Here is a 14,105-nt window from a genome sequence, read left to right on the forward strand (position 1 = left end):
CCTTTGGGTCTTAGTTAGAGATAGCATGGGTTCAAATCCTGTCTGTTACCTTTGCTCTTTTTATCAGTACCATTGGCCTTGACTCTTCAACTCTCCTTATTCTGTTTTATAAAATCCTTGCACAGGCCAGTGGCTCATTAGGACAGGCAAAATGAAGTGTACATGCATATCAGAAAAGATTTTTTCTCTGAAACACAATTAGTAGAGCATACTAAAAAAAAGATGAACTGTAATTATAAATATATTAAGTTATGTATTTAATAAGAAATATAATAATTTAATATTTCTCTTAGGGGAAAGCTTCCTTATTACAATGTACTACTAATTCAAAATCTGTTGACTAAAACTACACAGGCATATATTTGGATTTCAAAAGATTTAATGAATACCTTACTTTGATTTTGTAGAGCAATAATGAATTGGTAATGAGACGAGTAGACTTATCAAACTTATAGATAACCCTTGGCCTGCATCTCTGTATGTAAGTGCTAGGCAGATTAGTCGGCTTAGACTTGTCTCAAGGTCATGTCTATTTTTAATTTGACACAATGTAGCTCTTTCAATATGGAAAATGAGTCAAGTTTACATTTCCAACTATAATAAATGCAAACTGGCTCCTTCAATAACAAAATATTAATGGGACTGAATAGTCCTCTTGTTACTGGACCTTTTAACAAACATAGGATCTTAAATAGTTTTCATTTCTGTACAAGTACAGCTAAATGGAATTTCAAAAGTCATCTACTCGTCTTACTGAAGAATTCTTTACAGGACAAGTGCTTGAAACATATTTTATCAGTTTAACTACGTTCTGGTAATTTACGTATCTGGTTGCACCTGTCTGTGGTTGCATAGTGTTTGGGTACTCAGGATTTTGAAATGTTCTAATGGATATCCCACACTTTTCAATGTATGTTGAATGCCTATTAGTAATTTAATTTCTAAATGTTGAAAATCTGTGAACAGGTTGGATTTAAGGGGTTCGGTCTGAGCCCGGATGTGGTGAAGAAGTCGGTGGATTTTACGTACGAAGGGAAAACGTACCAGCTAAGACACGGATCTGTGGTCATTGCTGCAATCACTTCCTGCACAAACACTAGCAATCCTAGCGTCATGCTTGGAGCAGGTAACTCTCACATGCTTTGATACATGAATGAGTCTTAATTTCTTATCTCAATTTTTGCTATCCTCAAGTCCCATTTCAGTTCTTTACTTTGGTAAAGAAGATAATATTCCCTATAAATATTATAAAATCTGCTACTACACACATAAGTTTGACCTTTTTAATTACATCCATACATAGCAATCTAAAACATTCTTTTTAAGATACTACATGCACCATATGTTTTATTCTTGTTCATTACCAAGTTACAAAATATAATTTGATATACGTTTAGTTTTTGTGTAAAACGTATAAATGATTTTTCATTCAAATTAAAATATAATAACCACAAAAACATATACATCAGGTGTGGAAAAACACCATTATTCAAAATTCAGTATAAACCTATGTAGCAACAATGTACTTTTTGTATTGTCTATTTTTGTGAAATTTGACAATACAATTTCATCCAAACATAAAATTTAAACCACCAAATATTTAAAATCTCCTCATATTTTCTGAATAGACCAATGTCTCATCTTTAAATTAACATACATATCGATGATACAATCTTTTATGTTAATAAAGTACAGTATTTTTCTGAACCTCTACAAAAGTATCCAGTATTTCAGTGCAAAATGTATACTAACACACAAGTAGTGACCTTAGAAGTTAGTACCTTCGTCCCCAGAGATTAAAGAAACTGACAATGATTTATCTACAACACAGTTATTTTATTAATCAACTTTATATAATGTTTTCGAAACAAAGCTGTCTGTGATTATCTTGAATTCACTTTTATCACAATTATCACTTTTGATAAGGTACTAAGCTTACTGGTATCTTTACATAAAATTTTCTAATCTTGACATCAGACAAAACAACTTTCTTCCTTCTTGATAAACAAAAATCTCATAATACTTATTATGTGTCGCCTATGATAATTGTTTTAACTGAACGAATAGGTACATACTTGGCTCACATCATTAATGTTGAAAATGTAAAATAAAATGATTAAGGCATGAGTATTTTAAGGGTGGGAATCACCACTGTCAGTTTGAAAAGAAATCTTTCTGAGGGCAGTAACTCTTTTAATAATGATGTTACTTTCTTCAATACACATAGATTTTTCCATTCATGATTTTATTAATTATTTATATTTTACAGTAAAGACCATGCTTTCTATAAATATAGTATAAATTTCATTTAAATTTTAAATTGATTGTCATAACTCTTCTCCTGGAAAGCTGAAAATCGGCAAAATACATTAAGTATTTTTATGCATGGGATAAAGAGTTTTTCAATCCACGTTTTTTCTGAGGCATTTTTGGAAAACGTATTGTATGATAGATAGCATAGTTGTACCAATTAATTTTTGTGGCCATGATTTGGAAAAATTCGTGCTGGTATAATCATCTCTTATCCATGCTTTATGGGAATATTACTAAATATATCTAACACCTATCTTTCATATTATTGCCTTTCTATGAATGGTACATTGGTGTTAGCTGTTTGGTAGATTGGAATAAAATAAACAAATTTGAGTAAAAATGTGCATTAAAAAATTAGTTTTTTATTATGTTTTGTGGTGAATTATCTCTTGCCTGAATATGAATGCGATCTAGCAGAATAGATTAGAAACACTTACAAGTAGTTTTTGCCGTTCCCACTAGATTACAGATGCTTTTTGTTTATTTATTTTAGACCCAATTTACTGCCTTATGACAGTACTCAATCAGATGTTCCAAGTAGTCATCTGATTCTATTTCTGTTTGTGAACTGGATACATGTAACCTCACTTTTACATTACCTGTTGACCTGATGGTTTTTAAACGTTTTGTTGTGTTTACCGAGAGTAAAAAAGGGGTGTTTGTGTAATAATGAGTGTGTAAAATGACGCTATAAAGATTCGCATACGAATTTCCCACCACCATCCCATGCTACAGATAAGAAGCACAAGCCGAGGAGAGCATGCCACGTATACAGATGGGCCAACGTCGGTGAGCAGTGGCACTAGGACACAACATGGATGTGCCACAATTGCAACTTTCCGTTTTGTATGCCCGACTGTTTCTGTGCCTTTCATACCAAGATTTCTAATGAGACTTGTACTGTTACTAGCTTTTACCTAACGTGTACAAACTATGTGTTTGTTTATGAGAAAATACTGATTATTTTATTTTATACTCATATTTTGTACATATAACAACCTTTTTGCTTAATTATATTATTTTCTCTATAAACACACAAAAAACTTAAAACATGTTTATCTGAGTGTTTTTATAACACTCCTCCTGCAGTAAACCCAAATCACCTAAAAAAACTCCCTTTTTAGGGCATTCTTACTAAGAAAAAAAGAGTCAAAGAGTTAAAAGTAAATATGCTAAGTGCATTTTTTATCTTGATAATGCATGACACTAAAGTTAACTTGCCAAACAGTGGGATCACAGTAAAGATGGAACACATAGGAACACTTCACAGTGCAATCCGACAGCCAGACCTAGGAACTACTACAGGCGAGACATAGCACATCACTTCAGGTCCTAGTTACTAACCACAGTGAGATATCTAGGTTTGGATAGTATTTGAATGGTATGAGTTGATCATAATGAGCACTGTAAGTACTGATTATGTCCCAATTTAGTGAACTTCTTAAATAAAATCAAGTTTTGTATAAAGAATCACAAAGTTGTTTTACTATAACCGCTTCTTAATTTGGTTCCACAAAATTGCATCTCCTGATGTACTGACAACTGACATGTGGACTACCCAATACATAAATGTTTGTTTTAAAATGGTGTTATAAAAATACTTGACAATTTTACAGGGGTTTTACTCGGGAATTTTACAAGAGTTTGGATCAGAGCTGTATGTTGTTCAGAATGAAGGAGAAAATAGTGCCCATTTAAATTCTTCAACACTATAAACTGATAACTAGAGACCCCACTGTTTGGATCAGAGCTGTATGTTGTTCAGAATGGAGGAGAAAATAGTGCCCATTTAAATTCTTCAACACTATAAACTGATAACTAGAGACCCCACTGTTTGGATCAGAGCTGTATGTTGTTCAGAATGAAGGAGAAAATAGTGCCCATTTAAATTCTTCAACACTATAAACTGATAACTAGAGACCCCACTGTTTGGATCAGAGCTGTATGTTGTTCAGAATGAAGGGGAAAATAGTGCCCATTTAAATTCTTCAACACTATAAACTGATAACTAGAGACCCCACTGTTTGGATCAGAGCTGTATGTTGTTCAGAATGAAGGAGAAAATAGTGCCCATTTAAATTCTTCAACACTATAAACTGATAACTAGAGACCCCACTGTTTGGATCAGAGCTGTATGTTGTTCAGAATGAAGGAGAAAATAGTGCCCATTTAAATTCTTCAACACTATAAACTGATAACTAGAGACCCCCGCTGTTTGAATGCTACTGTACAGTAGTGGCTGACTATTTCAAAAAGAATATAGCAGTATTTACGTGTTGGTTTGTGTGGCAGGGACCACTAGAAATAATAATAACAAAATAAGTCTCCGTTCTGATTTAGACTATGTAAATTATCGTTGGAAACAAACCCAATTTATCACACTTTCTCTAACAGTAAATTCAAAGGTATAATCACACATTTCTCTTACATGTTAATTGGTAATAGTAAATAATTACCATTAACAAAATTAAAAATTGTTCTGTACTATTATAAAAATAAATTCAAGTTGCGATGTAATTGAACTTGTCATTGAGGAGAGAGTGACACTCCAGATACCTGTTAAACTATTATTAATAAATAGAAACGTGTTCAATAAATTTAATTACCATTTAAAAAGTAAAACTCATTAATGTAAATAAGTAAAAAGCATAATATGTTAAATATATTTTTGTACTTAACATATATAATAATAACATAAGTATTCATTAAGCACAAGTGTATAATTGAAATACTTATTGGTATAAAACATATGGAATTGAGTCTAAACACTTTAATTAATATTAAAATATGAGGTGTCAGTTCTAACAACATTGTGATGAAAGACATGATGACCTTTCAATTTCAATGTTGAACTTGCAGGCAAGATATCCCCTTTCAAATTTTAAAAGAACAGGTGAAACAAAATGAAATTTTAACTGTGTTCCAGAGTACTATGTATGTGTAATACCTAGTAAATGAAATAAAGGCAAAGACCTTATGAACTTGAAGAGACATGCTTGTGCAGGGCTGCTGGCGCGCAAGGCAGTTGATGCAGGGCTCTCTGTAGCACCGTACGTCAAGACCTCCCTGTCTCCAGGCTCGGGGGTGGTCACTTACTATCTGCGGGAGAGTGGGGTGGTCTCTGCTCTCACTCAGCTCGGCTTTGACACTGTTGGCTTCGGCTGCATGACCTGTATTGGCAATAGCGGCCCACTGGATGAGACAGTAGCTGACACCATTGAAAAGGTACACATGGTAGAAATTCAATTAATGCAAATATAAAACCATTCACAATGCTAAACATTGGTCTGCCTCCAGAAACGAATATAGCTGTCAATTCCAGGATTCAAAAAAGATCAAACTAAACAGATTGAAAATTTGCTTCTTGACTTTTTTGTGATTGTTTATTTGTTTTTTCTACATTAAAAAATATGTTTGGATTTGTTTCATCGTTTCGGTTTGTTCACCGTCAATAGGTGATTACTGAATAAGCAGCTGGATGTCATTCATTAGTTACTGAAATGGTTGTCACCAGATATGAAAAGAGCTTATATTTTAGTGGTGGTCGTGTAAGAAAGTAGCTTAAGATTTGACCTTTCAAATATATACTCTAAAAAAGTTGTAAATGTATTGAGTATTTTTTAATGTACAAATGGAAATTAATTTACGAACAAGTCTTGTATAACGTAAGCAGAATTGAATCCATGCTTAACACAGCTCTTTTACTAAATAAGCCAGTCTCTTTATTGATTGATTGCAGAATGACCTTGTATGTTGTGGAGTGCTTTCGGGCAACAGGAATTTCGAGGGGCGAATTCACCCCAATACCAGAGCCAACTACTTGGCTTCCCCCCTACTGGTCATTGCCTACGCAATCGCCGGGCGGGTCGACATTGACTTTGAGACTGAACCATTGGGTATGTCGTTTAATGTTGAAATGTGGGAACCTGTATATGTGGTAATGTTAAAGTTAATTTATGAGTTGTTTTTTATGATTTTTTTATTAAATTAATTTCAATTTATTTCATCACTGAATTTTTCTTATTAATTATCTAATATGATAATATAGAAGTGAACAGACATAATGCAATATAAAGATGTGGCTTTATGCTATTTAAACAGTGGGTTTGTCTTGACCTTAACGATATTATAACCTGACATGATGAAAATTGAAGATATGGGTTGACTAATCTCAAATAATTTCAGATTGTCATAACAGAAATTTAAAGATGTGGGCCTGCTGAGAACGCATTCTAAGTTGATGCTAATCAAAAACAAAACCGGTCTTAACAACAAATGTGGTCTAATATGGCCTATTTAAAGATGATACACAACACAATGCAAACTTGCATAATCCAATCACAGAGAACAAACAAAAGAATGTCATTTATCATTAACCTATTTGTTTAAATTAATTTTTAAATCATCTAGAGGAGTATTTAAATGACATCTCATGAATGTTTCTTGTGAGAAAATTGAATAAATATTTAGTGGTTTATTCTTGTTGCTTTTGTGAATAAATATATCTCAATTATACATCATTGAGCAATGCAATAACAAGTTCGGAAATGATAATTTTTTACACTCTCATGTAAAAAAGTAAATCTTTAGTTTTAATCACTTTATTAATTTATTTTGGACAGAAACTAATTATTTTTTTACTATAAGTTTTGGAATTCAGACTTTACTGAATTATAATGGTACAAAATATACCACTGGACAAAAATGGTAAAATTCAGTTAATCACATCCTATTCATGGACCTCAAATGGTAAAATTTGATCAAGTTTAAAATAAAGAGAACAAATTCTCACTCTTCTACATAATAACATTTATTTTTGTCATAAGGTCTTTCACCTACAAGGTAGATATCACATGTTATCAAAAACTAATATTATTTTGTCAATCAAACAATATGTGGTGATGATGTTTGATATCTAAATTTGATGTAATAGCCTAACTCACTACAATATAAAGTGTTGTTTTTGTGTATTTGAGCTTGAATTTCTCATGTAGCTCTAAATTATATCTAATAGAGAACTTAAGATATAGAATGTCATATTCATTCACCTATTGAAGAAAAACTTAATATTCAGCTCTTTTTTGTGGCGTTAATAAAAAATTTTGAATAAAATGAGACCATAGCATTATAGTATGAAGCAGTAGCCTATTTGTAAAAATACATATTGTACAAAAGAGCTTTCTTATTTATTTACCACATACAAAAAAAGAAAAAAACCTGAATATTGAAGTGTGTTAACATGTAGGCAAGAGAGCAAATGGTGAGCCGGTGTACCTCCGTGAGATCTGGCCGAGCCGGGAGGAAATCCACAAAGTAGAGACCAAGCATGTGATACCGGCTATGTTCCGTGAGGTGTACGCCCGGATAGAGAATGGCTCCAACAGTTGGCAGTCCTTGACAGCTCCCAGTGGCCAGCTGTACCCCTGGGACACCTCCTCAACCTACATCAAGAACCCTCCATTCTTCCAGGGCATGACTAAGGTACCAAGTTTGTAGTATATGGGGATGGGGAGTAAATATTGTATTATTAGTAAATTAATTTCTAACAAAGAGAATTTTTTATTTATTTATGAAAAACTTAGCAGACAATGAAAAACTTTAAACTGAATGGAACCAATACAAAAATTTAGTGCATAACAACAAAGACGGAAAAAACATGATAAAAATGGAGAACTATGACAAAATCAAACAAATTACATAGTATCATTGTTTTATTTACAATCGTTGAATTATGAAAGTTTTTGTTTATGACTTCTTTATTTTTGGCTGGCATGTGTTTTAATGGTGGCTACTTTAGTATTAGTTAATACATGATTGAAATCAGTGTTATGGTTGTAATGGCTGCTCAAGAACCAAATACACAGTAGTATTTATATAAAAGTAAGAGTAACTAATAATATGTGTTATAATTTCGCGTACTGGAATATGAAGAGAATGCAGTATTTTCATAACCCGGCCATATATGATTAAGCCGACAATAGCACTGAACTTGACGCGTCCAAGGACCGGAAGGACGAAGGGGGTTGTTTATCTTGGAAACAGTAATGACTCATGTACCGTCTGGTAATGACCCACCACAGCTGGCGTGCGGCGGCTTTTGTTTACAGGTATTTCACACCCATGTTTCCTCCACATTTTCACTCGTCTGACATCATCTATTATGTACTGTGTTCAAAATTTCATTGGATGTTATAGAGAAAACGTTACTTTAGAAATTTATTTAAGAAAGTGCATTCATATAATAGCTAACTAAAAAACTTGTGCTGAAAAACGATTTTTTCATCTATTGGCCAGCTTTGAATATTTAAATCACACCACGTGTGAAAACAATTTTACAATAACACAGATTGATTCAAGCGACTCATTAATAGCCAGGTTAGGAAAAAGTGCTTTCAAATTGGTTATAATATTTATGAGAAACCCGAAGCATGGTAACAAAAAACCGTTGCGGCGCAACAAATTCCTACCGTTTATGTACTGACATCAAGAAGTATATTTATGGAAAAGAATATATATATCAGATGTATTTGATAATAACTTTTCTTACCAAATTGAAAATCCATTTATCACATAACATGATTATACTATGCTAAACATGTAATTGCTTTCAAAATGGTTATGAAATTTATATATCAGGTGATAATGGCATTATCTAACCTGTTAAATAGTCAGGGAAATTAACATTTTTTTGCGTGTATTATTTTTATGTTTTCCTTTTTAATTTATATTTTCGGCGGCTTAAAAGATTTTATTAATGCCTTACGATCTTCGTATCATGAGCTGATTAATATAATACAATATATTTATTTCATATCCATTTACTACTACAACATGGATTGAATCAATAACGATCTACAGGAGATGTGAATACTTTTTTAGTTTAGAAATGTGACCGTAAAATTACTTTTTGTAGAAAATACGTAGTATTGTTAATACTTAATTCAATAATTCAAGACCAGCTCTAACATTTTCTTTCGAGCGTAACGGTTAAGTATTTTAAGAACGCTGGACTCGCAAGCGGGCTTGTGGTCTACAGCGGGGAACAAGTTTGATTTTTTTTTTTTTTGGCAACGTCGCTCAGTTCTCGTTGGGAGCCGCATCCAAAGTCACGGGCAAAATAGGCTCCTCCCTCAACTGCACTCTCTTGTGAGTTTTTCGTATAGAGACCTCAGCCACTGTTTTGGATCAGAGCTGTATGTTGTTTCAGAATGAAGGAGGAGAAATGAAAATAGTGCCCATTTAAATTCTTTCAACACTATAAACTGATAACTAGAGACCCTACTGTTTGGATCAGAGCTGTATGTTGTTCAGAATGAAGGAGAAAATAGTGCCCATTTAAATTCTTCAACACTATTAAACTGATAATCTAGAGACCCACTGTTTTGGATCAGAGCTTATGTTGTTCAGAATGAAGGAGAAAATAGTGCCCATTTAAATTCTTCAAAACACTATAAACTGATAACTAGAGACCCCACTGTTTGGATTCAGAGCTGTATGTTGTTCAGAATGAAGGAGGAAAATAGTGCCCCATTTAAAATTCTTCAAACACTATAAACTGATAACTAGAGACCCCCCACTGTTTTGGATCAGAGCTGTATGTTGTTCAGAATGAAGGAGAAAATAGTGTGCCCATTTAAATTCTTCAACACTATATAAAACTGAATAACTAGAGACCCCCACTGTTTGGATCAGAGCTGTATGTTGTTTCAGGAATGAAGGAGAAAATAGTGCCCCCCATTTAAATTCTTCAACACTATAAACTGATAACTAGAGACTCCCCACTGTTTGGATCAGAGCTGTATGTTGTTCAGGAAATGAAGGAGGAAAATAGTGCCCATTTAAATTCTTTCAACACTATAAACTGATAACTAGAGACCCCACTGTTTGAGTGCTACTGTACATTAGTGGCTGACTATTTCAAAAAGTATATAGCACCAGTATTTACGTGTTGGTTTGTGTGGCAGGGACCACTAGAAATAATAATAACTATAAAATTATTGTCTTTAAGTCTCCGTTCTTCTGATTTAGACCTATGATAAAATTATCGTTTCTAACAAACCCAATTTATCACACTTTCTCTAACAGTATAAATTCAAAGGTATAATCACGCTTACATGTTAATTGGTAAATAGTAAATATTACTATTAACAAAATTAAAAATTGTTTCTGATACTATTTATAATAAAATATAAATTCAAGTTGCGATGTAATTGAACTTTGTCATTGAGAGAGAGATGTGACACTCCATAAGGTAACACTCCAGATACTGTTAAAACTATTATTAATAAATAGAAACGTGTTCAATAAATTTAATTACCATTTTCAAAAGTAAAACTCATTAATGTAAATAAGTAAAAAGCATAATATGTTATAATATATTTAATTTTGTACTTAACATATATAATAATAACATAAGTAATTCATATAAGCACAAGTGTATAATTGAAATACATTCTTGGTATAAAACATATGGAAGATTGAGTCTAAACACTTTAATTAATATTAAAATATGAGGTGGTCAATTCTAACAACATTGTGATGAAAGACATGAATGACCTTTCAATTTCAAAATGTTGAAACTTGCAGGCAAGATATCCCCTTTCAAATTTTAAAAGAACAGGTGAAACAAAATGAAATTTTAACTGTGTTCCAGAAGTACTATGTATGTGTAATACCTAGTAAATGAAATAAAGGCAAAGACCTTATGAACTGTGAAGAGACATGCTTGTGCAGGCTGCTGGCGCGCGCAAGGCAGTTGAATGCAGGGCTTCTCTGTAGCACCGTAACGTCAAGACCTCCCTGTCTGCCAGCTCGGGGGTGGTCACTTTACTATCTTGCGGGAGAGTGGGGTGGTCTCTCTCCTCTGCTCTCACTCAGCTCGGCTTTGACATTTAACTGTCGGCTTCCGTGCACTGCCATGAACCTGTATTGGCAATAGAGCGGCCCACTGATGAGACAGTAGCTGACTAGAACCATTGAAAAGGTACACATGGAGAAATTCAATTAATGCAAATATAAAAACCATTTCACAATGCTAAACATTGGTCTGCCTCCAGAAACGAATATAGCTGTCATTCCAGGATTTCAAAAAAAGATCAAACTAAACAGATTGAAAAATTTGCTCTTGACTTTTTTGTGATTGTTTATTTGTTTTTTCTACATTAAAAAATATGTTTGGATTTGTTACAACAAATCGTTTCGGTTTGTTCACCGTCAATAGGTGATTACTGAATACAGCACTCTGGGATGGTCATTCATTAGTACTGAAAATGGTTGTCACCAGATATGAAAAGAGCTTATATTTTCGTGGTCGGTCGTGTAAGAAAAGTAGCTTAAGATTTGACCTTTCAAATATATACGCTAAAAAAAAAGTTTGTAAATGTTTTGAGTATTTTTTAATGTACAAATGTGAAAATTAATTTACGAAACAAGTCTTGTATAACGTAAGCAGAATTGAATCCATGCTTAACACAAGAGTGCTCTTTTACTAAATAAGCCAGTCCCTCTTTATTGATTGATTGCAGAATGAATACCTTGTATGTTGTGGAGTGCTTTCGGGCAACATGAATTCGAGGGGCGAATTCACCGCCCAATATCCCAAGAGCCAACTACTTGGCTTCCCCCCTACTGGTACCATTGCCTACGCAATCGGCCGCCTCGCCGGATGCGGGTCGAACCCATTGACTTTGAGACTGAAACCATTGGGATATGTCGTTTTAATGTTGAAATGTGGGAACCTTGTATATGTGGTAATGTGATAAATTATAATTTATGAGTTGTTTTTTATGATTTTTTTTATTAAAATTAAATTAATTTCAATTTAATTTCATCACTGAATTTTTCTTATTAATTATCTAATATGATAATATAGAAGTGAACGGACAAAATGCAATCTAAAGATGTGGCTTTATGCTGTGTAAACAGTGGGGTTTGTCTTGACCTTAATGATATTATAACCTGCATGATGAAAATTGAAGATATGGGTTTGACCTAATCTCAAATATTTCAGATTGTCATAGAAACAGGGAATTTAAAGATGTGGTCCTGCTGAGAACGCATTCTAAGTTGATGCTAATCAAAAACAAAAACTGGTCCTTAAAACAACAAAATGTGGTCTAAATATGGCCTATTTTAAAGAGTGATACACAACACAATGCAAACTGTGCATAATCCAATCACAGAGAAACAAAACACAAGAATGTCATTTAATCATTAACCTATTTGTTTAAATTAATTTTTTAAAAATCATCTAGAGTAGTATTTAAATGACTTCTCATGAATGTTTCTTGTGAGAAAATTGAATAAATATTTAGGTGGTTTATTCTTGTTGTTTTTTGTGAATAAATATATCTCAATTTCTACATCATTGAGCAATGCAATATTAAACAAGTTCGGAAATGATAATTTTTTTAACACTGCACTCTCATGTAAAAAAAGTAAATCTTTAGTTTTAATCACTTTATTAATTTATTTTGGACAGAAACTAATTATTTTTTTACTATAAAGTTTTGGAATTCAGACTTTACTGAATCATAATTTACCACTGGACAAAAAATGGGTAAAAATTCAGTTAATCACATCCAAATTCATGGACTCACAAATGGTAAAATTTGATCAAGTTTAAAATAAAGAGAACAAATTCTCACTCTTCTACATAATAACATTTATTTTTGTCATAAGGTCTTTCACCTACAAGGTAGATATCACATGTTAATCAAAAACTAATATTATTTATGTCAGTCAAACAATATGTGGTGATGAGTGTTTTATATCTAAATTTGATGTAATAGTCTAACTCACTACAGGAATATAAAGTGTCTGTTTTTTTGTGTATTTGAGCTTGAATTTCTCATGTAGCTCTAAATTACATTTAATAGAGAACTTAAGATATAGAATGTCATGTACATTCACCTATTGAAAAAAAACTTAATATTCAGAGGCTCTTTTTTGTGGCGTTAATAAAAAAATTTTGAATAAAATGAGACCATAGCATTATAGTATGAAGCAGTAGCCTAGTTTGTAAATATGCATATTGTATAAAAAGAGCTTTTCTTATTTGTTTATCACATACAAAAAAAGAAAAAATATATTGAAGTAGTAGTTTAACAAAATGTAGGGCAAGAGAGCAAATGGTGATCCGGTGTACCTCCGTGAGATCTGGCCGAGCCGGGGAGGGAAATCCACAAAGTAGAGACCAAGCATGTGATAGACCCGGCTATGTTCCGTGAGGTGTATTATGCCCGGATAGAGAATGGCTCCAACAGCTGTTGGCAGTCCTTGACAGCTCCCAGTGCCAGCTGTAAAAACCCCCTGGGACAACCTCCTCAACCTACATCAAGAACCCTCCATTCTTCCAGGGCATGACTAAGGTAACCTCCAAGTTTGTAGTACAATATGGGGAGTAAATATTGTATTATATTTAGTAAATTAATTTCTAACAAAGAGAATTTTTATTTATTTATGAAAAACTTAGCAGACAATGAAAAACTTTAAACTGAATAGACCAATCCAATACATAAATTTAGTGCATAACAACAAAGACGGAAAAAACATGATAAAAATGGAGAACTATGACAAAATCAAACAAATGACATAGTATCATATGTTTTAGTTTACAATCGTTGAATTATGAAAAGTTTTTGTTTATGATTTCTTTTTTTTTTTATTTATTTTTGGCTGGGCAATGTGTTTTTTAATAGTGGCTACTTTAGTATTAGTTTAATACATAATTGAAATCAGTGTTTATGGTTTGTAATGGCTCGCCAAGAACCAAATACACAGTAGTATTTATA

The 14,105-nt window shown here is 32.8% G+C and overlaps 1 protein-coding gene across 1 annotated transcript in view; it reads left to right on the plus strand.

Annotated features, from left to right (window-relative positions):
- LOC124352865 (cytoplasmic aconitate hydratase-like) overlaps nt 1-14,105 on the plus strand; it is a 39,819-nt gene that overhangs the window by 14,662 nt on the left and 11,052 nt on the right. The window contains exons 10-13 of the mRNA XM_046802580.1: nt 967-1,126; nt 5,318-5,538; nt 6,053-6,209; nt 7,559-7,794. Of these exons, the coding sequence (XP_046658536.1) occupies nt 967-1,126; nt 5,318-5,538; nt 6,053-6,209; nt 7,559-7,794 (774 nt within the window). The remainder of the gene's footprint in view (nt 1-966; nt 1,127-5,317; nt 5,539-6,052; nt 6,210-7,558; nt 7,795-14,105) is intronic.

The sequence above is a fragment of the Homalodisca vitripennis genome, chromosome 1 (assembly GCF_021130785.1).
Source record: "Homalodisca vitripennis isolate AUS2020 chromosome 1, UT_GWSS_2.1, whole genome shotgun sequence".
Classification (NCBI taxonomy): domain Eukaryota; kingdom Metazoa; phylum Arthropoda; class Insecta; order Hemiptera; family Cicadellidae; genus Homalodisca; species Homalodisca vitripennis.